The sequence below is a fragment of the Morus notabilis genome, unplaced genomic scaffold (assembly GCF_000414095.1).
Source record: "Morus notabilis unplaced genomic scaffold, ASM41409v2 Scaffold214, whole genome shotgun sequence".
Lineage (NCBI taxonomy): Eukaryota > Viridiplantae > Streptophyta > Magnoliopsida > Rosales > Moraceae > Morus > Morus notabilis.
Window position 1 is genome coordinate 156,224 of NW_010363935.1, and position 27,473 is coordinate 183,696.

The 27,473-nt window shown below is 33.5% G+C and overlaps 2 protein-coding genes across 3 annotated transcripts in view; both read left to right on the forward strand.

Moving 5' to 3' along the window:
- The first annotated feature begins 8,006 nt into the window (after positions 1 to 8,006).
- Positions 8,007 to 11,286, forward strand: LOC112092943. The gene is made up of 7 exons (XM_024170284.1): positions 8,007 to 8,458; positions 9,141 to 9,307; positions 9,981 to 10,026; positions 10,299 to 10,348; positions 10,854 to 10,952; positions 11,067 to 11,144; positions 11,221 to 11,286. The coding sequence occupies exons 2-7, from the start codon at positions 9,236 to 9,238 to the stop codon at positions 11,284 to 11,286; spliced, it is 411 nt and encodes a 136-aa protein (XP_024026052.1). The 5' UTR covers positions 8,007 to 8,458; positions 9,141 to 9,235.
- A 711-nt stretch (positions 11,287 to 11,997) lies between these two features.
- LOC21394991 (phosphoglycerate mutase-like protein 4) overlaps positions 11,998 to 27,473 on the forward strand; it is a 37,640-nt gene continuing 22,164 nt past the window's right edge. Inside the window, exons 1-10 of one of the 2 annotated variants that reach the window (XM_024170289.1) lie at positions 11,998 to 12,266; positions 13,029 to 13,125; positions 13,243 to 13,334; positions 13,423 to 13,519; positions 13,970 to 14,023; positions 17,291 to 17,424; positions 17,645 to 17,723; positions 25,581 to 25,631; positions 25,750 to 25,860; positions 26,078 to 26,209. In XM_024170289.1, the coding sequence (XP_024026057.1) occupies positions 13,517 to 13,519; positions 13,970 to 14,023; positions 17,291 to 17,424; positions 17,645 to 17,723; positions 25,581 to 25,631; positions 25,750 to 25,860; positions 26,078 to 26,209 (564 nt within the window). In that variant the 5' untranslated portion in view covers positions 11,998 to 12,266; positions 13,029 to 13,125; positions 13,243 to 13,334; positions 13,423 to 13,516. Of the gene's footprint in view, positions 12,267 to 13,028; positions 13,126 to 13,242; positions 13,335 to 13,422; positions 13,520 to 13,969; positions 14,024 to 17,138; positions 17,425 to 17,644; positions 17,724 to 25,580; positions 25,632 to 25,749; positions 25,861 to 26,077; positions 26,210 to 27,473 lie in introns of those variants that run through there. The other variant, XM_024170288.1, reaches the window with a different exon arrangement.

Here is a 27,473-nt window from a genome sequence, read left to right on the forward strand (position 1 = left end):
TTATTATTATTATTGTTATTATTATTATTATTATTATTATTGTTATTATTGTTATTATTATTATTATTATTATTATTATTGTTATTATATTTATTATTATTAATAATATTTTTTTTATTATTATGGATGGATCTTCTTCCATGCGAACAACCAAACACAGTAATGTAATATTCCTGAGAATTTGAAAAAGATTCCTGTATGGAATCAAACACAGTAATGTATTATTCCTAGGAATCATATTACCTTCTATCACTTTTCTGGGTATATGATTCCTACTGATTCCCGCATACTAAACGCCCCCTAAGGGAATAATTGAGTAAAGCTGCATGATATTAATATTAAATAACTTCATACCCCTATTTTATTTATAAATATAAAATTAAAAAATAATAATTACAACTTATATTTATTACTTCATTTGCCTAATACTATAATATTAGTCTAATTATTGTTAACTTTAATGATAAATATATACTTTATAGGTTTAAAAATTAATAATATACTTTAATTTTTTAACATCACTTTTTATTTTTATTTATTTTATTTAAATTTTAACAATTTATTTTTATATTTTAAATAATTTTATAATTTATATTTATTATTTTATTACCCTATTATTACACTATATTTTTTAATTACGATTAATTTTAATATAATAAGTACATAATTTATTTTTTAAATTAAAATATAAATTGACTTAAAAGGTATATTAATACTTTTACATATTTCATTCTCATTGTGAGTGTAGGTAAACACATGAATGAGATTAGTGACTTTGATTATAAATCCTGACACTAAGTAAACGTCTCATTTTGACTCCGATTCTTACTCTGAATCTTACCCACTTTGAATCATGCACACTCCAATTTATGTCCATTCTGATTATGCGTAGCTAAATATGCTATGAATGGGATTTAGAGTGACTCTGATTCTAAATCTTATCACTAAGTAAACGGCTCATTCTGACTCCGATTCTTACTCTGAATCCTATCCATTTTGAATCTTGTCAACTCTGATTCAGGTTCATTTTGATTACGCGTAACTAAATATGCCATTTGACTATTTTTTAGAATTACAATGTTCAAATAATATAAGAGTAACAAAATGAGATTTCTCCTAAAATTTTTTAAACATATTCTGAAAGTAAAAAATAAGGGATTTTTTAAACATATTAGTAGTTGAATTGTTGAATTGGCTCTCATAAAACAAGGGCAACAACCTGAGCATGAGCGCTTGGGAAATAATGAGAAGGGAAAAAAGTGGTTACGTCACACTAAACGTGGGTCCCACTTTTTTAAACAAAAATGTTGCAATTGCTTTGCATTTTACACGTGGAGCCTTGTAAGGGATGCGGAGCCTACGGAGTTGAGAACAACCGGAGCCGTCTAGCAACGCTCTTAAATTATCGTCAAGCAACGCTCTTAAATTACCTTTCACATTAATTTTTCTTTCTACATAATCTCTAAAAGATTATTTTCATAAGGATAAATTTTATAAATTCTACATGTTTTTTAATAAAAATGCTTATAAACGCCTCCTGAATTTTATCACTTGTGCTAATATGCCTTCTAAATTTTAAAATATACCTATTATGCCGCCGAACTATATTATGTCTCTAACATTTTCCCCTCCATATTGATTCTATCAGTTTTTTGAACAAAAATGTTGACATAACTATTAAATTACTAATTAACTATGATATTTGGGGTTTTATTGAATGCATTCCCCTCTAAAAATATTAGTTAGGCATAAATTTTTAAAATATTAGTTAATTAGAGACAATAAAGAGAGAAAAAAGTGAAGAGAAAATCTATATAATGTAATAGGTTTATTAAATTTTTAGTTTTTTTTCTCTTTTCAATTGGAATAGGTTCGTTAAATTAATAAGTTCCTTAATGTAGATGATAGATTTTCCTTGAATTTTATATTATGTATTTTTTTTTAAAGATCTTTTCTTAAGGTTTGTTATATTAATGGGTTTTTTAAGGTTTATATTGAATTTTTATAAAAAAAATAAAATAAAATAAAATGACCTAAACGTATTTAGATTTAAAAATACTATATAGGTATAAAGCATACACATATTTTATATCGAGCACTTTTAATTATGTTAAATATTAAGAAAATAAAAACTAACAAAATTTATTACATTACTCATATTTGCTCATCATTTTTTTCCATCTTTATTGCCTTTAATCAACTAATATTTTGAGAATTGGTGCCTAACTAATATTTTTAGAAGGGAAAGCATTTAATAAACTACAAATATCATAGATAATTAGTAATTTAATAGTCATATCAACATTTTTCATTAAAAAAACTGGTAGAATCAAGATGAAGGTTGAAAAGTTAGAGACATATTATAATTTGGGGGACACAACATGTACATTTTTAAAGTTTAGTGGACATATTAACACAAGTGACAAAGTTCAGGTGTCATTTATATGCATTTCCGTTAAAAAAACATAAGAGAGTTAGACTCAGCGGGCATATTGACACAAGAGATAAAATTTAAGAGCCACAACATACAAATTTTAAAGTTCACAAAACATATTGACACAAGTGACAAAGTTCAAAGAGACTTTATAAAAACTGTTCTTTTTCACAAATATGGCCATCATAAATACTTTTTTCCACAACTGACATATTGAAGCAATTTTTCTCTAATGTATCTCAAGTTTTTTTCCTCCAAAATCTAATATTTACAGCTTAATTGTTACGTTCAAAATGCACGTTTTGGTCTTCACAACGAGTTTAGAATTTTTTAAAAGTTGGTATCTAAGGTTGAATTGCTTTCGGACTACTCCCTTCTATTGGTCAACGTAACAAAAATATATAATCTGACCGTTAACATTTTTAAAATAACAAAAATACCAGCTCATTAGTAAAAACACATGGTATTACTTTCGGAAAAGAACACATGGTATTAACTATATATATAATGTTAAAATGACGATTTACCCTTATTTACACCAAAAATCAAGGTAATTCATATTTACACACATAATTTGTCTTATTTTTCTAGGTTCCTTTTTTAACGGTAATGTCATGCAATTAAAGACTTTTAATTCTTTTTTAAGGTTATTAAAGACTAAAACTTTTTGTTGAAGGTAATTAAAGACTTTAATTATCATTACTATTTGTGGAGAATTCTATTAGTTAAAATAATAAAATCTAAGAAAATATATCTTTTGTAATTGTTGTCTTTGTTTCCTTTTTCGTAATTAAATGACATTTTTACTGGTTTTCTCTCCAAACAAAAAGAAAAAAAAAAAGAAATTAAGCTGGGTGGCCAATAGTTCACTCGGCCCAAAATATTTGTGTGCAGCTTTTCTATTTCAGCAAAATAGCCGTAATTTCCCATACTTTTAATTGCATTCTTACTTTTTCAAGTTTATTTACAGGAGAATATTATAAATAGAAAATTTTGTGAACTAAATTGAGTAAATAGCGTATTTTAAATTTTATAAATTAAATAACAATTTACCGTATAAATATTTCATTAACGACTAGTAAAAAGATTTCTTTTCCACCTAAATTTTCTTTTTACGATTTTTTTTCCACTTAATTAAAGATTTTTTACTATATAAATTATTTTTCACTTATTGTAAATAACACATTTACCTGATAAATTACTATTTTACATTAAATAGTTCCTTTTACGATTGTTAAAAAGATTTTTTTCCACTTAAATAAAGATTTTTTACCATATAAATTATTTTTCACTTATTGTAAATGACACATTTACTTGATAAATTACTATTTTACATTAAATAGTTTTAAAATATGTTATTTACTTAATTTAATTACAAAAATATGATATTTACAGCATTTTGCTTTTTTTAATAATTATCCCCAATTCTTATAAAATAAAAAAAAGGTTTCCTATTTCATGCGATAATTACCCATAATTGATGGTAATTTCTTTATCTGCAATTTGCATAATTTAATTTCAGATATTTTGTTTAATAAAAATTGGTTTTTATGTTTTTTTTTTTCCTAAGCATAAATTTAAAATTTAAAATTATGATGATTAATCTCATTTTTTATTTTAAATATGAAAATAAAAATAAGATGAGAAATCCAATTTGGACTTGTATCTCCTTTTAGAAATAACTAGCTGATATCCCGCGCATTGCTGCGGGAAATATCATTATAAGTTTGGGAATAATTTTCATATATATTCATTGTAAATATATATACAACTATATTTATATATATAGATATATATACAGTATTTTTGTTTAAACTTTTTTATGATGAAACATTGCTGTTGTTTTGCTTCTTTCTCCTGTTTTTTTAACTGCAAGATACAAATTTTAGAAAACAAAAAATTAGAGAGACAAAAAATGCCAAAAAATGATAATGAAGACAAACGATTAGGAAGAACAAAATCTATCAGATAAAAACGTGTAGAAATTGACCAAATAAGAAGAACAAAATAGATGTAATGAAAGCATGAGAGAAACAGTAAAGATCTTAAAGATCAGCATTTCAATCAAAATGATAAAAAAGGCTCAACTGCAAAACAAATTTGGAAATAAAAAACTGAGGACGGAAGCTTACAATCATATTGTAGAGCAACAAAAGAATCAAAGGTCCGGGCATAGGATAGAAAGAAGAAAAAGAGCAAAAAAAGAAAATAAAAGAAAATAAAAGAAATTCAATTTTTGGAAGCAAACTAAATATAGAAATATCAAAAGTCTAAAATAAATTAAAACTGTAGATAAACAAAAATCGAGTAACATAAAAGAAAGGCTAGTGTATGAATGAGTAAATGTTATAGAATAGTAAAAGTTAAAACATCAAAGAAGTAGTAATCGTCAGCATTTCATTTCCATCAAAATGATCAAGAAGGCTCAACTGCAAAACAAATTGAGAAATAAAAAACTCAGGACAAAAGCTTACAATCATATTGTAGAGTAAGAAAAGAGTCAAAAGTCCCGGCATAGGAGATAGATAAGAAAGATGGCAAAAACAAAAAAAAAATGAAAGAAAAAGTCAGAAATTCAAATTGAAGAAACAACCAAAATGGAGAAATATGAAAAGTCCAAAATAAGTGAAAATCGAGTGACATAAAAGAAAAGCTAGTATATGAATAAGTAAATGTTAAATAGAATAGTAAAAGCTAAGACAACAATAACAGAAAGACAAAGCTAATCTATGTATAAATAAGTTTTCAATCAAATACTAATACCAAAAGACCAAAAGGACCAAAATAAATGTGAAAAAAAAGAAAAAAGGGAGAGGGAGAAACAGACCGGCAAAAAATGTTTATAAAGAAGAATGAGCGAAGGCATAATCAAAATAAGGAAGATACATTCACAACAATTTTTAAACAACTTATATAAAACTTATGATGTCAAGATTGATCAAAATCATCATTGCCACAGTAAATACTGAACAAAAGTAAAATATGTCTACCGAATAAAAAGGTAAAATTCATCTGCAGAAAAAGAGATGTGTGTGTGTGTATATATATATATATATAAGTTTTGAATGAAATATTCATCCAGAAAAAGATAAAAGGGTTAGAGTAACTATTAAAAAGAAGAGAAATTTGGCCAATAAATTTTAGTTAAAGTAGTTGAAAATAAGTATATGAAACAATTCTCGCTTGTTTGCCTGGCGGAAAATACGCGCTCCTTCCTACAGTGTTGAGGTCTGCATTTCAAATTCCAGTGCCAATTAAAATAGAAAATAAAAAAACATTCGATTTTTAGAAACAAATGCAGGGACCTTGGAGAAGAGATTGATGGTACGAAAGAAGGTGAGCCTGAGATGTGGATTTCGAGCGTTGGACTTGAGAGCGGTCTCGTGCTGGACGATCCAGAAAAAAGGTCAATGGCGACTCGCTTGTTCTGCAAGAAATCGAAGCCCTCGTTCCGGGCATAGGGTTTGAGCAAGTCCCATAATTTGCCTCCAACCCCCATTGATTTCTCAGAGAAATTATTACCCACATTATAGAGGACGAGGAGGGTTTAAGCCATTTATGGTTCAACTGATAAACAAGTAGGAAGAGCGATTTTTTTCTTTTTCTTTTTCTTTTTTGTGTGGAAAGGAGTAGGAAGAGGTTCTTTCGCTTCCCAAGAAAGGAAACAAATGGCATCGTTCATTTCACCAATTTGAGTTTTCAATTTTAGGTTTTTACAGTAAAAAGCTCTCAGAAAATATCACATCAAAATTTTCTGGTACAGTGAAAAGCTCTAAAAAAATATCGAATATCAACTCGAATCTGTGAAGTGAACGAGGCCGAAAAGAATGTCGTTTGGTGTTTAACCAAGGGAAGAAAAATTGGCTGGAGTTTTATTCGGCCCATTGTCTCAATTGTTCATTCATCCCATTCATAATGACTTAAATTTCATGAATTGTTGAGTATTAATATTTGGTGATTTTTCTATTTAAAAAAGTAATTAGTGATTTTTTTGTTTTATTATAAATTGTTTAAAAAGTTTCACCAATAAGTTTTGTCACAAAATTTAAATATAGAACTAAAATTATTAATTTGAACTCATGAACTGAAAGAGTCCATATAACTCTTCCTCTAGATATGCGTAAAGAAAATATGGACAGCAAATAGAAGAATAACAAAAATGATGTGACAATTCACCAAATAAAATAAAAATATAAATGATAACGAAACTAAAATATTGTGAAAATAGAGTTAGGTGTTTGTTAGGAAATACACTTTCCCAAAATTTTTCTAGAAACAAAAAATGAAAAAAATGGGATTTTTTCCGGTACGCCAACATCAATAGATCATGTTTTCTGTCCGTCAAATCTATATAAAATTACGTAAAAATCAAAAAATACGTAGTCTCTAAAAAAACTATTCGAAAGTCCTAAACAAATACGTTAAGTACTGTTCAGCGAAAAAAGTGCATGTAAATAACCTAACTACTTTTTCCAGCAAAATAACCTAAGTTCTCAGGGGAGAGAGCGGAAGAAAAAACCTCTTTTCAAGTTATCATGTCAAACTTAAATATCCAATAGGCCTCAATCTCATCACCACTAAAAAAACAGCAATATGAAACAACGTGGATCTCTTTATCTGTTGATGTTAATTATAGGGTATTAAAATCTTATTCTCCATGTATGACAAAAAAAGGTGTCCTACCATAAATGCTGTCTTTTAAAAAAAAAATATATATAAAAAGCTCGTTACAAAACCAATATATGCAAGAAAATAAGAACCGACTTATTAGATGTAAAGAACCGATTTATTAGATGTGTTAAATAAGTAAAGAATCGACTTATTTTTAAATAAGTAAAAATAAATAAGCAAAGAACCGTTAAAGCGCTCTCAATCTCATGAACTGAACAAGTCAATATAACTCTTCCTCTATATACGCGCAAAGAAAATATGAAAAACAAATAGAATAACAAAAATGATGTGACAATTCACCAAAGAAAATAAAAATATAAATAATAAAGAAACTAAAATATTGTGAAAATAGAGTTAGGTGTTTGCTAGAAAATACACTTTCCCAAAATTTTTCTAAAAACAGAAAATGAAAAAAATATGGGATACTTGTTATAAAATAATTTTATTTTTTGTATGAAAATAGAAATAAAAATATTTTTAATTTTAAACAAAAATTATTTTTAAAAATGCGTTTACTAGTTTTATCAAGAGATTATTTTCAGAAATCATTTCTACTACAGTTAAAAACTTTTAAAAAAATATCACATCTCAACTTAAATTAAAAACTCAAATCTACAAAATAGACTAAAGTCTCATTTATTTCGCAGATTCGAGTTGAGATGTGACATTTTCTGAGAACTTTTCACTATAACAAAAAAAGTTAGATGTAATATTTTTTGAGAATTTTTTACTGTAAAAATTTAAAACTAAAAATTCAAATCGGTAAAATAAACGAGAACTAAACCTAAATAAATAAAGAATCGATTTATTTTTAAATAAGCAAAAATAAATAAGCAAGGAACCGTTAAAACGCTCTCAATCTCTCGCCTTCTCTCTCTCCTAAGAACCGACTTATCGGATGTGTTAAAGCGCTCTCCATCTCTCTCGTCTTCTCTCTCTCTCTCTCCTAAGAACCTATTGGGTGTGTCGTCGCTTTCAATCCTAAAGCACTCTCAATCTCTCTCTCCTCCGTTTCTTCTCTTTCTCTCTCTAATTTTCGCAGCCATGAACCACTTCATTCAGCCAAGAAATGCAATCTTAAGGGAGAGGACGGTCAAGTGTCCGGCCTCGCCCAACCCTAGCACAGCCAAACCCTGGCAGTCGCGGAAGCAGAGGGGCTCCGAGGAGAACGCTCCGCCGTCGGATCCGATCTCATTGCCCCCGATTCCGAAGCACTCACAAGCGATCTCCTCCGCCAAGTTGAAGGGCCCGCTCCCGTCACGACCGCCGTCTTCGAACCCTCTCAAGAGAAAGCTGAGCATGGAGACGGCTCTCGAGAACTCCGTAATTGGAACCTGCGAATCTGGTGTCCAGGTATGGTTGTGTGTGATTCTGACTGGAGTTACTTATTTTGTTTAGCTGCGGAAGGAAAAAAGAGGTTTATTTTTGAATCTGAAGCGTAAAATTAGGGTTGATTTAAATTCGGTTGAGTTTGACTCTTTTTTTTTTTTTTTTTTTTTTTTTTCAATTTATACAAATTCTATGCCTTTGTTCTCCGAGGGAAAACCACGAAAAGAAATTGAAACTAGGGGTTTCGAATTTCTTCTTTTTGGTCTGGTGAGAATTTGAAAAGCCTTGACGTATTTAGTATTGTTCGGGATTTCATTGGTTGAAGAAAGTAGAGAGTGTTTGATTAGTTAAAATAATAAGGAACCTCAGAGACACAAGTAAAACACGTCAATTTCCCCAACGGGCGTTCCTTCTTCCGCCGATTACTGGTCGTTTATCCGACGGTCGCCTCACCATCGACTTTCTCTATTGGGGAGACTTGTTTGAAGGACAATGGTTGGGACACAGGGTTGCGCTGGTCCAATTTGTGGCTATGAGATGCTTATGTCATTTAATTGCCTGTACAATCAGATCTGTCAGATCTGTCGAAGAATCAAGACAAATTTCTTCTAAGAGGCAATTTCTCGACTTTTTATTAGGTTCGGTGCCTTTTTAGGAGTGTTTTCATTTTGTTGATACGAGTGATTTTTGGTGCTTGGATATTTAGGGATCTGAAGTAAGAAAATGGGGCTGACATTCACGAAGCTTTTCAGCCGGCTTTTTGCAAAGAATAGAGATTCGCATCTCTAATGCTTGGTCTTGATGCAGCTGGTAAGACCACCATTCTCTACAATCTCAAGCTTGATGAGATCGTCACAAGAATTCCTACCATTGGTGAGTTCTTCCTTCCATACTAAATTGATGAGAATGCTCATTTGTTCTGTTTTCTGGTTTTGATAACTGGTTCTTAACTTTTAGTTGGAGAGTTCAAATTTTTGGTCTGACCTATTTGTTACTTGATTAATGTTGATATCATAAATTACTAAATTTTGAAAATTGTAAATTTTGAATTTCACGTAACAACATTAAAGCCAACTCATGTAATTTGTGTGATGATTATTGGGTGCTGAGACATAATTGTTCCTAAATTGAAGTCTGAATATATGTTTCTGGAATCACGATCTCAAAGTATATTTGTTTTGGTTGTTGCAAATGGATCTTATTCATTTTAAATACAATTTGGTCGCTAAATATAAACTTATTAAATGTTCTTGTGCCGTTCTTTGTACTGTTCATCAATGAATTTCTCTTGTTCTTATTTTTTAAAATTTGGTGGTTAATTGTGAAATTTTTTATGAAGTTCAACCTCAAACTTTTTAAGAGCATGAAAATTTTGATTGATTTGGAATTGGATGGGGATAGTAACCTTTTGTATGTGTTTTTGGTTTAATTAAAGTTTGCTTCTTAAGTTTGCTTTAAGTTTGCTGCTTGCGCTGTTTATTTCTTGACATTTAGATCTTACTAAGTTATTTTTATTTTTGTTTGTGTTTATACTTTCCAAAATGAGGGGTTACGAAGAGGCAACATTCATTATCAGAAAATGTCAAGAGAAGGTAATACTAAAAAAAAAGGACCGCTAATTTCTTCTTTGTTTTAGACATTTGTTGGTGAATTCATTATTGTCACTTGAGAACTATTATTTTCTTGAAATGCTTTGGGGATTAGTATTTCATCACTGGATCAGTTTGCAAATTTTGCCTATTGAGTGGAAGATGTTCTTCATACATACTTTTCATAGTCCCTAGATCAGTTTGTAAATTTTGTTTTTTATTGCTCTGTTTTGGTTCTAATATTTTGACTCTTACTCATTTTTTCTTATTTCTAGATTCTCAAATATTAGTTGTGCAAATGAGTCAAGGTTACCTTCTCCAAAATGTGAGGCCCCCTTTTTTTTTTTTTTTTTTCCTTCTTGGTAGTTGCTGCAAGAATTTGTGCTTTTCTTGATTTCTCTATTGTTAATGTATGCACCATATTTTATCCTCTACCCTAATAATATTATATTGTACTTGGTTTTTCAACCATTGCATTTGTATAAGATTTCGTTCCTTTAGAAGAATGTGGATTATGGAATTTTTTTAAGATCTAAGTTAAGCATAAATTATTGGAATGATCCCACCAAAATCATAATTGTGTTTTGAAGTCAGGTTCGTCTTGCATTCTCTACTAATTTATGGACTGTTGTAGAATGCTTAAGTTTGAGGTTTTCTCTGTTCACATTTTGAAGGTATGTTCCTAATCAGATGCCCTTTTTTTTAAATTTTTTTTCCTTCTTTTCTTTTTTTGTTCTCTTAATGAAACTTCATCTCACTGAAGTGTGTCCAGAGTCCTAATGGCAGAATCTTATTTGCGTTGTTTGTTGTTTGGTTTGAATACTTTCTAGGTGGTAATGTTAAATGCTTCCTCAACATGGTTGGCTAAAGTTTGCCATGGGAAAGGGTCCCTTAAAAAGATCAGGGTTAGATTTTCAAAAAAAAAAGGGGTGAGTGTTTGATCTGCCTTTTTGCTTTTCTTCATTTGGTGGGTTTGAAACTAGTTTCTCCATTGCATGGTTGTATGCTGATGTAAGTTCACCTCTCTCTCTCTCTCTCTACAGCTTTATTTGCTGGGTGTTTTCAAGAAACTCTGCAAGTTGATTTCTGGGTCGGCCATATTTCGGACTCTTTCATTCTCAGTTATTATTTTGTTTTCCTTTTTGTTTGTTTGTTTTTTTTTTTTTTGGCTATATCTTATCATTTTGATATGTTCAGTGTCAAGATCTTTGTTTCATGAAACAGGTTTTCCTTTTGAAAATGTGGATTCTGGCTTCAACTTGATAGTGTTGTGGATGATGTATGATCTCTACTTCAATAAAGATTTCTTTTTCTTTTTTTTTTTTGTTTTTTTTTTTGTTTTGTTGTTTGTTGCACTTGCGTTTCTTAAACTATAAATTGTTTCTGTGGGCAGAAAAGATGGGATTCTTGTAGCAAATGAGACTAATTTTAAATTTTTTTTGCCAAAATCTTTGATTTGTGACTTGGATCTTTGATGTTTTGAAAGTGAATTTCTTTTGCCACTCACCAGCTTTGTTCGATTGCAGCACTATGACCAGCATTCACCAAAAGTACGCCATCTACTTCTCCTCTGCAGATGAAACGCTTCTTCCCAAAATCCTAATTTTCAATTTTGCTAAAGTCCTTCTTTTATTGTTTTCTTATTCTTCTGTATTACGATTCTATGCACATTGTTGCTCTTTTCTTTTTCTCGCGCATTCTCTTGTTGTTTGCAACCATTTTCTAGAGCATAAAGCCTAGAAATTTATTTTTTGACATTTGATTTGCATTCATTCTTGTTATTTCCTTTATTTATATATTTTTCTTTATCTTCTGCTTGTCGTTAGCCTGTTTTGGTGAATGTCATCGTCCTCTTTTGTCTTATGAAAATTTTGTTTGATTGTTTGCCATATCTTTAATCTTCAGGTTGTTTCCTTTTGTTGTTTTTATTTTTCTACTTGCTATATTGTGTTCTTTACTTTTCAAGGTGTTGTTTTATTTCTTAATTATGACGCTGCTTTTGCTGTTTCAACTGATTATAGGAGAGGCTTGGTGGGATTGGTGGTATGTTGAAATGATATTAGGCTTTTATCGAATTTGAGTTGGTACTTTTCAAGTTAAGTGAAAGAAGTGTGGTGATGGGTTGACTCTATGTTTACTGTGTAACTCATGTTTGTCTCCCTTTTTGTAAGCCCTCTTTGGAGCCTCTTCGCCACTGTTTCTTGCTTGCTTCCCTTGGAATTCCGACCCTCCTCAGAAAAAGGGTGATTTGTTTCTGTATTTCTGCCTCCCTCTCTCTCTTTTTAATATTTGAACATTGTAATTTCTTTTTGCTTCTCTGACTTGTGATAATGTGGCATTTTTTGAGTTTTTGTATTACTGTTGATTTATTGAAGATTCTTAGGTTAAAGTGGTTTATTCATAAAATGTGATCTTGCTATTTCCTCATAACACTGTCATTACTTACTCCATATCTGGTCACTTTTGCTGAAAGAGTTGGGAATCTCTGGAGCCTTGCCTAGGAACTGTAGGGAATTGATTGAGTGGTTCCTCCTTCTAATTTTAGTCTTAGGGGCAGATGTCTTTAGGAAGTTGCTACGCTATGAATCTTTTGAGGTATTTGGCTAGCAAGGAAATACAAGATTTTTTTGTTTTTTTTTGTTTTGTGGGATAAAGTGAAATATTAGGTTTTTTGGCAGGGTACACTGATATAGGGTCTTTGGTAATCCAAGTTTATTGAATTTAGTCAGGAGGTGGGCTCCTTTCTTTCTTTCACGTAGCATTTGTTCTTTGGGAGTTGCTTTTTAACCATGTATCGGATGAGATTTGAAAAAAAAAAAAAATCATCGTCTTTCCCCTTTATTACTCATCGGTTTCCTCTTGATTGTCAATCCTCTCCTCTCTTCAGCTCTCCTCTCTTCATCTTTCTTCTCCTTGGTGTTCATGTCGCTGTTCTCCCTTTGTCTTCTCCTACCCATTAATTTTGTGTTCTCTCTTTTTTTTTTGCCATTCTCAACCCCATAAAGTATATGAATTTCAAAAATCTCTCTTCAATGCTCTTCTAGACCTTGCCCCTATTAATTTTTAGCGTTTCCCTTTCCTCTCGGTGGAAATCGCTAAGAGGTAAATATCTCTATGGTTTAGTTTTGCCCTAATCTTGAATGCCTTTCATACTCTTCTTTTGGTGAGTCACTGCCTTATTTATCTCACAATCATTTTGTGTCTCTTTTCTAATATTAGGTTAGGTTCATTTTGTTGGCTTTGGGCACCGATTAGGCCGAGTCATGAATAGGCCTTAGCTCCTTCTACACCTGGGGGTCCATTCAGCCATGGTGAGTTTTTTTTTTTTTTTTTTTTTTTTTTTTTTTTTTTTTTTTTGCACTCTCTTATAATTTATCAATTAAGAGATTCTAATATTAGGTTGGGTTCATTTTGTTGGCTTTGGGCACCCCGATTAGGCCGAATCATGAATAGGCCTTAGCTCCTTCTACAACACCCGAGGGTCCATTCAGCCATGGTGAGTTTTTTTTTTTTTGTCTTGCACTCTTATAATTTATCAATTAAGAGATCTTACTCAGTTAATTCCCAAATTATGTGTTTTTTTTCCCGGCCGGAATCTTACTCAATATTGAAGGGAACATCGCAATAAAGATGGAAATAATTGTTATGGTTTATAAAGCTGGTTTCCTTTTTGTTACTGTTCGAGAAGTAGGTCATTCCTTTTGTGCTCTTTTTTTTTTTTTGGTTTTTTAGTTTTGTTTTTAGTTTTTTTTTTCTTTGCTTTCTAACGTTGTTTCTTTTCCTTTTTTTTCTCAACCGGCTTTTTTCTCTTTCCTTTTGTTTCACCTCTCTTTGCCTTTTGTTCGTGCTCTCCCTCTATGCATTCGGATGAACAAAGAGCCATCATTTTGTGCTTGTGAGAGAGACCATTATTAGAGAAAGTTGTCATTTTTTTATTGGTTCATAGGGATCAATAACGGAGAACTTCTCAATGTTCGACCTTTGGAGCTCAGATTCACATGTAAGTTTCTTTCGTAGCATTATCTTAGTTTCAGATAATAAGGAAAGGAATGTGAAATTGGGAAATTTGATGGAGCAAATTATTAGTGTTGGCTGATTAAGGTTCAAGAGATTGATTTCTTTGAGTTATGATGGTTTCCAAATTTCGTGCTCTGTTTCTTCATTCACAAAACTGAAGGAAATTATGGAAGCTTTAATCTTTAACGTTGTTTCATCCAAAAAAAATTTCTAATGTTGTTTTTTGGTTATGATTTTACAAGTTCTTGGTTGGCAACTAGATTAGGGAGGCCAAAAGAAAAATGAACGTGAATAAGAACAACTTGAGGTTAATTTAGAAAGATAAAGTTCAATTATAATTTTGTTTTTTCCTTTGAACGAAAAGATGGCAGTTTCAAATCATAAAGTTCTTATTAATTATGATTCTATGAAATTTGGTTTCGTTAGTTGTGGTGAAAAAGTTGGATTGAAGAAGCAGAGTTCATGTTCTATACACTTGACCAACAGGACGGCTAAACATGTGCCATCAAGCTTGTCACTTTGTAATTTTCCAACTTTATCTTAACGTTGAATGAGATTTTGATTTTGTTTTTAGTTTCTCATATATCTCTCACTCTCTCTCGAATTGAAATTATGTTATTTCGTGTTTGGTCTTTTTATTTTCCTTCTCCTTCAACTTGGGTTTTAATGCGTGTTCTTCCAATGCTTGATGAGGTATGTTTATTCTTCATTCTTTATTTTTTATTTTATTTTTTGTTCGATGTTCTTAAGCATTCTTGGAGATGGGTTTATACTAAACCCAGGAATTTATTATCGTAGCACCTGAATGAATGGGTTCTGTTCCTTAGGACCATGCACTTGGTCACAGAATTTTCTAATTTAAGTTTCTTTTTATTTATTTCCTTTTCTACGCTTGCTGTAACACTGGTGTCTTACCAAGTGGTGTTTGGTTTATTGGGTTATACTTGTATATCAGTGTGCAAATTTGGCCTCGTTCACTTTGCTGATTCGAGTTTAGAATTCGAGTTGAGATGTGATTTTATGTGAGAGCTTTTTACTGTAGCAAAAAAGTTAGATGTGATTGTTTGTGAGAGCTTTTTACTGTAGAAAAACTCGAATTCTAAACTTGAATCAGCGAAGTGAACGGGGCATGTAGCATATCTTGTTGTTCTTAGTATCTTACGAAAGCATGTCGACACAAACATCATATTTTAGTCTCATGCCTACCTATGAATAAGCAGTATTTATTAGTTAATATCTGTCTAATATACTATTTAGTGATTGAACCATTATATCTGTCAAATTTAAAAAAAAGAAGATATCTAAAGGTTTGTTCTTTTAAATAAAAAACTCAAAAAAAAGCAATTCGAGTTACAATTTATTCGAGTTCATGTTCTTTTAAGTTTAAACTCGAGTTCAAACTCGAATTTAAGACTAAAACTCTAGTTCAAGTTTTCCTTTCAACTCGAGTTCAGAAACTCGAACTCAAATTAATAAATAATATTTTTTTATTCTTAAAAATGCTATAACTTTTTCGTTTTAATTCTGATTGAGATAATTTTTTTTCTATGCGTTGACAACGAAAAGATGAATAAAACCCGACCCATATACCATATTACAATTTTTCATCAGTATTGAGTTTTTATTAAAATACTATCTAAATACAAATTTAAGTTTTGACTCACTCAAATACAAATTCAAAAAGATTCTTATCTTAAATCATAACTCAAATGTATACAATCAAACACAAACTCAAGTTACAAGTTCAACTCAAGTTATAACTCAAATTTAACTAAAAAATTATACTCAAGTTAAACTCTAAAAGAACAAGTCCTCAAATTTTAAAAATGAACTTAGCAGTTCTAGCCCCTTTCAAATTAACCCACAGGATAAAGGAGAAATATTTTTTAAAAGTGTATCGGTCATTATTTCAACCCCTTATTTTAGGTCCCGTTCATTTCACCGATTCAAGTTTAGAATTCGAGTTTTGTTATAGTAAAAAATTTTCAGAAACAGTCACATTTAATTTTTTACTATAATAAAAAATTTTCACATAAAATTACATCTTAATTTGAATTAAAAACTCGAATCAGCAAATTAAACGGGCCTTTAATTAATAATATTTTTAATAAAATAATTATATTAATAGAAGATATTAATAAAGAGTAAAAAGATAAAAATACATACTCATATTTAGACAGTTCAGACTCATATCCTCTGGCCCAATTCTGAGTTTTACTCCCCCCCATTAGTTATATACGCTGTTCAAATCATATTCTACAGTGTTTCTACTCTATTCCCTTGCTCAAGATTCGCTCCTCTCCATTATTATTATTATTATTATTATTATTATTATTATTATATAAAATACTAGCGTGCACTGAGCTATAGGATCTTGGGCAAAAGCAAACCTCACGTGCACTTGACTCACCCTTCGGATCTGTTCGGTTCTTCCGTTTAAATTTAATTCTATAAAATTTAAATTTTTTTTAAAAAAAATACTATAACAGAATTAAAATTATAAGTCTAAACGCATGAAATAAACAGTAATTTGCCTTTCTTTTTTAGGTGTTGTATATTATTTCTCATGCAATATCATTTTTTATTTTTAAAGATAAAAATTATTTTTTTTACTCAATTAGAGTCAAATTTCCTATTCATAAATGTGTCTAATCTAAATACTAATTTGGATTATATTCCTTATTCGAATTAAAATTTTAAATGCACAATCAAACTCAATTTTGATTACTTTTTAAGATCTCGTTTATTTTATTGATTCGAGTTTTCAGTTTTTAATTTTTATAATTAAAATTTTTTTGAAAATGTACATCTAATTTTTTTTGTTACAGTTAAAAACTCTCAGAAAATATCACATCTTAACTCAAATTAAAACTCAAATTTACGAAGTAAATGAGACCTAAATTACTATAGTTAAACTTTTTTATTTAAATTAAAAAAGTATAAATTAACACAATTTAAATCAATGAATTAAACGGACACCGAGTACATTCTACAATTTTATCTAGCCCAATCGAAAAAAAGATGCCCATTTAGAAGACAGTTGGGGAGTGATTAGTGATAAAAAAAAAATAAAGAATTCACCTTTTAAAAATACATAAGTGTGAACTTTTAAGTCTGACCCACTTTCAAAGATATTTGTTTAAGTTTCGCGTTGTCGTCCTTCCTTATTCCTTGACCCCCTCAACGTCAAATGAAAGCAGCTCCCACTTGGCTAAATACGCCATTTCTTTCTTTCACTTTCCAATCACAGTTCTTCGGATTCTCTGCTGCTCAACCATTTCTTGCTCACAACGACGTCGCACCGAGTCTAACCTTGACTCATCGCTCGACTCGCCTACTCAGCAACGCGGGAGTTTTCATGGCCTTGGTCGATCCCGATTCCAGGTCCGGTTTTTCTCCGTTTGGCTCCTGAGAAAGAAATGCTGCCAATTATTTACTTTCTTTTTCCGTGTTTTTTTTTTTCGATTAATTTCCGTAGTGGAATTAGAATCTTCGGAATTGCTGTAATTTATGCTTTCCAATGGAAAATCTTTAAATGCTTTTTAATTAAGCTCTATTATGTTGGATTTTCTTTTTTTTTTATTGTATTTATTATCTAATGCAGCTACGATAATCCCGATTATGTTGAGGTTATTATAGTGCGTCACGGTGAAACGGCCTGGAATGCTGATGGCAGAATTCAGGTCTTTTCCTTACTCGTTTATTTTAGTTCTATATATATATATATGTATAGGTGTATGTATGTATGTATGTATGTATGTATGTATGTATGTATGTATGTGTGTATGTATGTGTATGTGTGTGTATGTGTGTGTGTGTGTGTGTATATATATATATGTTGTAAATTATGAGAAGTTGATCAGTCGAATTTCCTTATTCTAAGTTCCACTTGATCGTAAGCAGCTGATGTGAAAAGTCCATTTTTATTTTATGAATAGCTACTTCGTGTGATAGATAAATTTCCTGTGATGATACCGTGAATGAGATTTCAAACTCATAGGTGAATCATGATATTCTCATTTTGCTTATTTTAGAATTAGAAGTATAAATCTAGTTTTTTAGAAGTAATGCAGCACATTGGGGTTAATCCACTTATGGAACTTGGTTGTTTGGAAGAGTTGGATAAGGATTACTGATGTAGGGAGATTTAACTATTAGTTTTTATGTTTTCATTGTCGTTTATTTTAGCTTGTTAATTTAGCTTTATTTTGTTACTAGTTTATCGTTTGTCTTAGTGTGTATTTTGTCATCATTTTGTAAGTGGACTATAAATAGCCACTTTAGCTATTGTAATTGAAGGCGAATGAGGAATTCTATTGATTGAATCAAAACGTTACATGTTAGGGTATATTTATCCCTGTACACAAAATCAGAAAATTAAACATAAAATATTCTAGAATCTTCCTAGTCAAACCCCTACAAATTAGGCATTCCTATATCAATCAGGAAACTACCCAAAATCTCCCATAATCTACAATTGTACAGTTGTACACGTTTTTCCTTAAATTCAAAATAAGCAAATATTCCAACACTCCCCCTCAAGTTGGGGTGTAGATGTTCTCCATTCCCAGCTTGCTCACTATTCTCTGAAACACTGGATTAGCCAATCCCTTAGTAAGGATATCAACCAACTGTCGGTCAGAAGATACGTAAGGAGTACAAATCAAGCCACTTTCAAGTTTCTCCTTTATGAAATGCCTATCAACCTCCACGTGTTTCGTTCGATCATGTTGCACTGGGTTATATGTAATGTTGATAGCAGATTTGTTGTCACAATAAAGTTTCATAGGCGTTTCCCATTTGATTCTCAAGTCTTCCAAGATTATCTTGAGCCATAGCAATTCATAGATGCCTTGTGCCATCGATCGAAACTCTGCCTCCGCACTGGATCTAGCCACAACTGGTTGCTTCTTGCTCCTCCAAGTCACTAAGTTCCCAACAAAGAAGGTGCAATATCCAGAGGTTGATCTCCTGTCAGTGACTGAGCCAGCATAATCTGCATCGGTATAAGCTTCTAATGTCAAACTATTCCCTTTCCTGGAGTAGCCTTCAAGTATTGCAATATTCGATACACTGCTTGGAGGTACACTTCCTTCGTATTGTATAAATTGACTCACCACACTTACGGCATATGCTATGTTTGGTCGTGTGTGTGAAAGATAGATTAATCTTCCAACTAGTCTTTGAAACATGCCTCTGTCCACGGATTCCGAGTTTGAAGCTTCTCCTAATTTGTGGTTAGGCTCTATGGGAGTGTCTGATGGTCTACAACCACGTCTGCCTGTTTCCTTCAACAAGTCTAGAATTTTTGTTGTGAAATGAGGATCCCTTCTTTGGACTGTGCCACCTCTATTCTCAAAAAGTACTTCAGTTTTCCGAGGTCTTTTATCTCGAATTCCTTGGCTAAGCACCTACAAAGAGCTTCCTTTTCTTCATGATCATTCCCAATTACTATTATGTCATCCACATAAACTAGCAACACTGTAACTCCCCTTGAAGTCGAATGTTTGATAAATAATGTATGATCCCCTTGACTCTGCTGATACTTCATCTTCAACATCACCTTTGCAAATCTCCCAAACCAAGCTCTAGGTGATTGTTTGAGTCCATACAACACTTTTCTCAGTTTGCATACTTTGTTTCTCCCAACATTCACTCCAAATCCCGGTGGAATTTCCGTGTAGTTCTCCTCCTCAAGGTCACCACGCAAGAAAGCATTTTTCACATCATATTGTTTCAAACTCTAGTCTAAATTAGCCGCTATTGACAGTAACAATCTCATTGTATTCATTTTTGCCATCAGTGTAAACGTTTTTTGATAATCCACCCCATAAGTTTGGGTGTATCCTTTAGCTACTAACTTTGCCTTATATCTCTCGAGGGATCCATCCGCTTTATATTTCACTGAAAAAACCCATTTACAACCCACTGGTTTCTTTCCACGTGGTAATTCCACCAATTCCCATGTTCTATTTTTTTCCAGAGCTTCCATCTCCACTCTCATGGCTTGCTTCCACTCATCATCGCTAAGTGCCTCAGATATAGTTTGGGGTATGGCTATGGTGTTTAGATGTGTGAGAAAGTTGTAGTTTGTGGGCGACAATTTTTCAAAGGATACAAAGTGGGATAATGGGTGTTGTGTGCATTGTCCAACACCTTTCCTTATAGCTATTGGTAGCTCAAGATCATGAATTGTGGGTGAAGCACCAATAGAGGAAGAATTTCCCTCATTACCAAGTGTGGAGTTGGACTCTCGGACTTGCACAAGATGGGCTATGGGAGCTTGACTCCTTGAGTATACTTGCAGCGGTTTTGTGCTTATTGGATTCATTGTCGGAGACGGAACTTCACAACTGTTTTGGACAGGGTTATCTGGCTCGGAATTAAAGGTAGATGGGTCGGAAATAGGCTCAATAGTGGGTTCCACAGAAGACTCGGATTGTATAGTAGACTCAAGAGGACTGACCGGTGGTTCACACAAGAACAGATCCTTATCTTCTGTAGATGTTATTTCCCCTTGAAGATAAGGATGAGAGAAATAGCTTTCTTGTTCAACAAATGTGACATCGGTAGAGACATAGGTTTTTCGAGCCATAGGATGGTAGCATTTGTACCCCTTTTTGGTGGATGAATAACCTATGAAGACACACTTAACTGCCCTAGGATCCAGTTTACCCCTACTATGACCATGTACATGGACAAATGAAACACATCCAAAGACCTTAGGAACCAGTTTAGTTGACGTGTTGAAATCTGGGTAGAACTTGGAAAAAACTTCCATTGGACTTTTCAAGTCAAGAACTCGGGAAGGAATGCGATTTATCAAGTGAGCCGTAGTGAGCACGGCTTCCCCCCAAAAGGTTTTTGGAACATTTCTTTGAAATAGAAGGGCACAGGTTGCTGCCAAAAGGTGGCTATTTTTCCTTTCGGTGACCCCATTTTGTTGGGGTGTGTCAGTACATGAGGACTCATGAATGATTCCCTCCTTTGAAAGTAAGGAGAGAGTGTTTGATTAAAATAGTCCCTGGCATTCTCTGTTCGTATTCTTTTGATACTCGTGCCAAATTGATTTTTCACCATATTATGGAAAATAGGAAATACTGTGCTCACATCAGATTTTTGCTTAGGTAGAAAAAGCCATGTCACCTGACTACAATCATCAATAAAAGAGGCAAACCACTGAGCTTCTGAAATGTTAGGAACTTAGGACGGAATGCGATTTATCAAGTGAGCCGTAGTGAGCACGGCTTCCCCCCAAAAGGTTTTTGGAACATTTCTTTGAAATAGAAGGGCACGGCTTGCTGCCAAAAGGTGGCCATTTTCCTTTCGGCAACCCCATTTTGTTGGGGTGTGTCAGTACATGAGGACTCATGAATGATTCCCTCCTTTTGAAAGTAAGGAGAGAGTGTTTGATTAAAACAGTCCCTGGCATTATCTGTTTGTATTCTTTTGATACTCGTGCCAAATTGATTTTTCACCATATTATGGAAAATTGGAAAAACTGTGCTCACATCAGATTTTTGCTTAAGTAGAAAAGGCCATGTCACCTGACTACAATCATCAATAAAAGAGACAAACCACCGAGCTCCTGAAATGTTAGGAACTCGGGACGGAATGCGATTTATCAAGTGAGCAGCAGTGAGTACGGCTTCCCCCCAAAAGGTTTTTGGAACATTTCTTTGAAATAGAAGGGCATGGCTTGCTGCCAAAAGGTGGCCATTTTTCTTTTCGGCGACCCATTTTGTTGGGGTGTGTCAGTACATGAGGACTCATGAATGATTCCCTCATTTTGAAAGTAAGGAGAGAGTGTTTGATTAAAATAGTCCCTGGCATTATTTGTTCGTATTCTTTTGATACTCGTGCCAAATTGATTTTTCACCATATTATGGAAAATAGGAAAAACTGTGCTCACATCAGATTTGTGCTTAAGTAGAAAAAGCCATGTCACCCGACTACAATCATCAATAAAAGAGACAAACCACCAAGCTCCTAAAATGTTAGGAACTCGGGACGGACCCCAAATATCACTATGGATTAAATAAAAAGGAATTGAAGTTGTTTTATTGCTTAAAGGAAAGGAGACACGTCGATGTTTAGCAAACTCACACACATCACAGTGGAAATCTTTTACATTGACACCCCTAAACAATGATGGAAACAAAATGCTAAGAACAGTAAAAGACGAATGACCAAGTCAAAGGTGGTAAAGCCAAATTTGGTCTTTATTTTGAGAGGACTGATTTGACAGAAAAGATAGAGGTTGTGGAATCCCTTTGTCACCTGGCAGCTCAAGGTGGTAAAGTCCATGCCTTTCCTTAGCACGTCCAATCATCATCCTCGTAACCTGGTCCTGAAATATACACGAATCAGAAGAAAATAAGATCCTGCAATTTAATTCCTTTGTGAGTTGGTGAATAGACAACAAATTGGTGGAGAGCTTTGGGACATGTAGGACATTTCTCAAAGTTAATGATGGGCTTAGTTTGATATCTCCTTTGCTGGCCACAGTGGCCATGGATCCATCAGCAATCGTGATTTTCCTACTACTGGGACATGGGCTATATGTGAGGAATTTGTGTGCTTGGTGTGTCATATGGTCGGTCGCTCCCGAGTCAACGACCCAAGAGCTGGAAAGGTTACAATCTGAGACACTTAGAGTTTGTTTAGTAGGAAAGAAAAGTAGAAGGAAGGAAGAAGGTGGAGGGATTTTGGGAGGGAAAATGAAAATGTAGGTTGTTTAGTAGGAGAGAAAAGAGAAAGGAAGAGAAAATGGAGTGGAAAATAATACATTTGGGTCCCACCATTTTTTTTCTTTCCACAAGTGGGCATAAAATGTGATGGAAAATGGGGATAACTCATTAAAGTGAGCAAAGTTACTAAACTACCATTTTCTCCATCAACATCCAAGCAAAAAATTTAAGGGTATAAAAGTAATTTACGAGTAAGATTTTTTCTTTCCTCCCAATTTAACTTCCAATACCAAACAAGTGAAGGTAAGCTCATTTTCTTTCCATCTTCTCATACCAAACAACATAAAAGAAAATCAATTTCCTTTCCATAATTGCTATTTTCCATCACTTCCATATTTTCTTTCCTTCCTACCAAACATAGCATTAGAGCATGTGAGAGGAGAAGTTTACCTGAGTGTGCTAAGGAACAGGTACCTGGAGCTTTTTCAAGTGAATCGAGAAGTGATCTCAACCTTCCAATGTCATCTCTGTTGAATTCGCTTCTCTCTCCGCCACTGGAACTCGATCCATCATTGGTTGCATTCTCATTAGATTGAGAAATATGTGCTTGCCCTCGCTGCTGCCCGTTTCTTGATCCTCTATTCCAGTTTGAACTATGGGGTTTTCCATGTAATTTCCAGCAGTTTTCTTTGGTGTGTTGGGTTTTTTTGCAATAAGTGCACCATAAGTTGTCATTGTTTGCAGGCCTGGAATCGGTTCTGCTGGTTTCAGAATTTGTAGTGCTTGCAGCCGAAGTCTTCTCTCCATTGTTCTTCGATTTGTACTCCATTATACGACTTGTTAATAATGCCGATCCTTCAACTGATTGGGGCTCAAGCATGACTCCTCTTTTGTTTTCTATGGCAATAATAATAGAGATGGTCTCATTTAGGGAAGGCAATTCCTCTTTTCCTAAGACTTGAACCCGAATAGGATCAAATTCGACATTGAGACTAGTGAGAAAATTGAAGATTCTTTCTCTCGCAATAAACTTTTTGAGTATTGCAGTATCGTCACTACACTTCATTCTCAAGTTCTGGTAGTGGTCCATCTCCTGCCAAAGGCTTTTGAGAATGTTCGCATACTCGGTGACGGTCCGAGTTCCTTGTTTGGTCGTTGTAATCTTCATCTTGATTCCGTAACTTTGTGCAGCATCACGTACCTTGGAGTACGTCTGTCTCACTGCCTCCTAAATCTCCTTGGCAGTAGATAAACACATACAAGTCCCACTGATTTCAGGGATCATTGAGTCCCACAGCCAAGACATAATCAGTGAGTCTTCTTCATCCCATGCCGTGAATTTCAGGTCACTTGCATCGGGTCTGGTTCCAAGAAGGTGGTTCAATTTTCCGCGCCCTTTTAGAGAGGTTCTCACAAATTGAGACCACTAGAGATAATTCTTCCCGTTGAGTTTGTATGCAGCCGGAACTGTTTGAAGCTCTCCAATGGCCTTGTGAACAACAGTTTCCGTTCTTTGTTCAGTTGCCCTTGACACAATTGTTCCGGATTCTTCAGACATGTTGATTTTGGTTCAAGAATTATGAGACCAAAGGAAAACAGGAGCGGAAAGATCAGTGAGAGATGAAGCGGCAATTAAGGCTTGATAAGTGAACCAGAAAATTGAAACACCAATGGCTATGAAGGCAGAAAAAAGTTAGAATTCCCAGAGTCGTGGCTTTGATACCATGAAGGCGAAAGAGGAATTCTATTGATTGAATCAAAACGTTACATGTTTGGGTATATTTATCCCTGTACACAAAATCAGAAAATTAAACATAAAATATTCTAGAATCTTCCTAGTCAAACCCCTACAAATCAAGCTTTCCTATATCACTCCGGAAACTACCCAAAATCTCCCATAATCTACAATTGTACAGTTGTACACATTTTTCCTTAAATTCAATATAAGCAATTATTCCAACAGTAATAGTTAGACTTCAATATTTTAACAACTGAATACTAGAGTTGTGTTTTCTCTCCAATTTGGGGGGTTTTCCCCTTGTGGGGTTTCTTTAAGTACACTTGGGATTGCATGTCCCATTTTCCGTCCGGGTTAGGTCAATACAATCTTTTTCTATCCATTCCACTGTATCAATTACTCTATCCACCAATTTTAGGGCACGTTTACCGAGCCACAAAAGAATGTAATGGAAAAGGTTATGGATTTGGAAAGAAGAGTAAAGGAATAAGAATGGATCACTGATTTTTATCTATTAGCATGTGGAATCGAAAACAATGCTCGATTTCTTTTCTTGTGTTTACTAAACTTAGGAATAGATATTTTCAAGTTAATTACTAATATATTCTTGTGCATAACTAAATAACTCCTGGCTTGATAAGAGAAGATAAGTAAATTAACTGGGTATTAGTACCTCGGGGGAGTTGGGATTGACATTCTTTTTCCACATTCCCTATATTATGTGGGCCCCACTATATTATTATTTCTTATTTTGCAAGTAATACATGGATAGGTGGGAAAGAACAACATTCCTCCCTCGGTTCTTTTCTATTCATGTGAGGTAAACATGCCCTCATTTCTTTCACAGAATGTCGTTTAGGTTCCTTCTAGCAAGAACATATTTAGATCCGTCATCTATATAGGTAACTTGTTAACTATTTACGTTTCTCAAATGAGGACCAGTGTTGTTCGAGTATCTTTTTCCTAACTTATATATTGTGTTTAATGCCCACACGTTTGTTTAATACATTTTTGTTCATCATTAATCTCTTCTATATGTATACTTGTAACTCGATTTTTGTCCCTTTTCCTGGTCAAGGATTCTATTTCATCAATAGATTTGTCTTAAACAGGGTCATCTGGATGTTGAATTAAATGATGCCGGGAGACAGCAAGCCGCTGCAGTAAGTTATACATTATTTTTTAAAATATCTACTCAAGAAAGCGGATAACGTGTTTCAATCTGGTTGGCTATGCCCTGCACTTGATAAAAGCTTATAACATTTCTTTTACTTTCTTTAGGTGGCTGACAGATTATCAAAGGAGCCTAACATCTCTGCAATATACTCTTCTGACTTGAAAAGAGCTCTTGAGACTGCGGAGATAATTGCAACTGGCTGTGGTGGTTTAGAGGTATTAATCCATACATGTAAAATTCTTGATTGCATTTGAATGTTTTATCTCCATTGGTGTAAGGTAATGAAACTCTGGCATCTATTTTTTGTTTATGCTCTGAAATGAAGAGTCATAAAATGGAAGCGCCTTGATACCAATTGAAAATGTCAATGATTTTTTTCACCGGTTTGATAAACAATGAAGCTAACTCAGGTTGGAATGGACTTAAATTCAGGTTATCAAAGATACTGGTTTACGAGAAAGGCATTTAGGGGATCTTCAAGGTCTTGTATTTCGTGATGCTATGAAAGTATGTCCTGAAGCATATGAGGCCTTTGTGTCTCCAAGGAAAGATCAAGAAATTCCAGTAAGTACTCTTTATATACCTGGAGTTTTGTTGATACAACGTCAGTATTAATTCAATTTCTTTAGTAAATAAAGCTCCTCATAAGAAAAGGCATTACTGGGGAATGTGGACAAATCTAGACTGATTAGGACCTATTTATGGTAATTTCTTAGGTCAAAGGAATATGCTAGGTTTATGCCTATTGTATTAGGAAAGGATTATTCTTCTTTATTCTTTCCTTTTCTACTCTGTTTTCAGAGCCTTTTTATGGCCGGTTGTACTTCATTCCAAATCATAAGAGAATAAGAAATAAAGTAGTGTTTTTCGTTCACTGTTTTCTACCCATGTGTGTTCACATGGTATCAGAGCCACCGGTTGAAGAAAACAATGTATAGAACGGCTTTGACTGGAGCAAGCGGAGGTGATGTTTCTGAGGTTGCCACGAGCAGCCCTAAAATAACCTCCACAATTGCTCCCACTGCTATTCCCGAGAGCATCAATCATCCCTCCCTGCAAATCCGAATGGGAAGAATTTTCTCAAGTGGTCCCGTTCGGTCCTAATGGTGATTCGAGGAAAGGGAAGGCTCGGATATTTAGATGGCTCAATTCCAACACCAAATCTGAAGGATCCCTCTTATGCAAATTGGGAGGCGCAGAATTCAATTGTGATGGCTTGGTTAATCCATTCTATCGAAGATAATATTGCTGACACATACATCCTCTTTCCCACGGCTAAAAAGATTTGGGATGCAGTCACAATGGCCTACTCTGACTTGGAAAATACCTCACAGATGTTTGAATTGAGGAACAAGATCCGAAACCTAAGACATGGGGAGAGCAATGTGACGGAATATTATCATGAGGCAACAAGACTGTGGTAGGAATTGGACCTGTTCACTTCTCCCTCTTGGAAAGACCCTGAAGACTCGGTTTTGTATAGAAAGTTGGTGGAACGTGATCGTGTGTATGACTTCTTGGCAGGACTGAATAAGGATTTGGATGAAGTTCGTGGTCGCCTACTAGGGATGAGACCACTTCCTCAAATCGAGGAAATCTTTGCTGAAGTCCGTAGAGAAGAGTCAAGGAGGAGAGTCATGTTGGGAACCACCACGTCAAATGGGGAAAATTCTGCCCTAGTTGTCCGTGGACAAGAAAGTAAAGGAGAAGGGAAACCAAACAAAAAATGGTGTGATTATTGTAAAAAGCCCTATCACACCATATCACACCAAGGAGAATTGTTGGAAGTTACATGGGAAACTGGCCAATTGGACTTCTAATCGAGCTC

What these genes read in the sequence shown, in the direction of transcription:
- LOC112092943 (XM_024170284.1), top strand. Translation starts at nt 9,236, where the DNA reads ATGCAGCTGGTAAGACCACCATTCTCTACAATCTCAAGCTTGATGAGA. An exon ending in CACAAGAATTCCTACCATTG is followed by an intron (nt 9,308 to 9,980) that starts GTGAGTTCTTCC and finishes TTCCAAAATGAG; the next exon opens with GGGTTACGAAGAGGCAACAT. An exon ending in TCAGAAAATGTCAAGAGAAG is followed by an intron (nt 10,027 to 10,298) that starts GTAATACTAAAA and finishes TCTTATTTCTAG; the next exon opens with ATTCTCAAATATTAGTTGTG.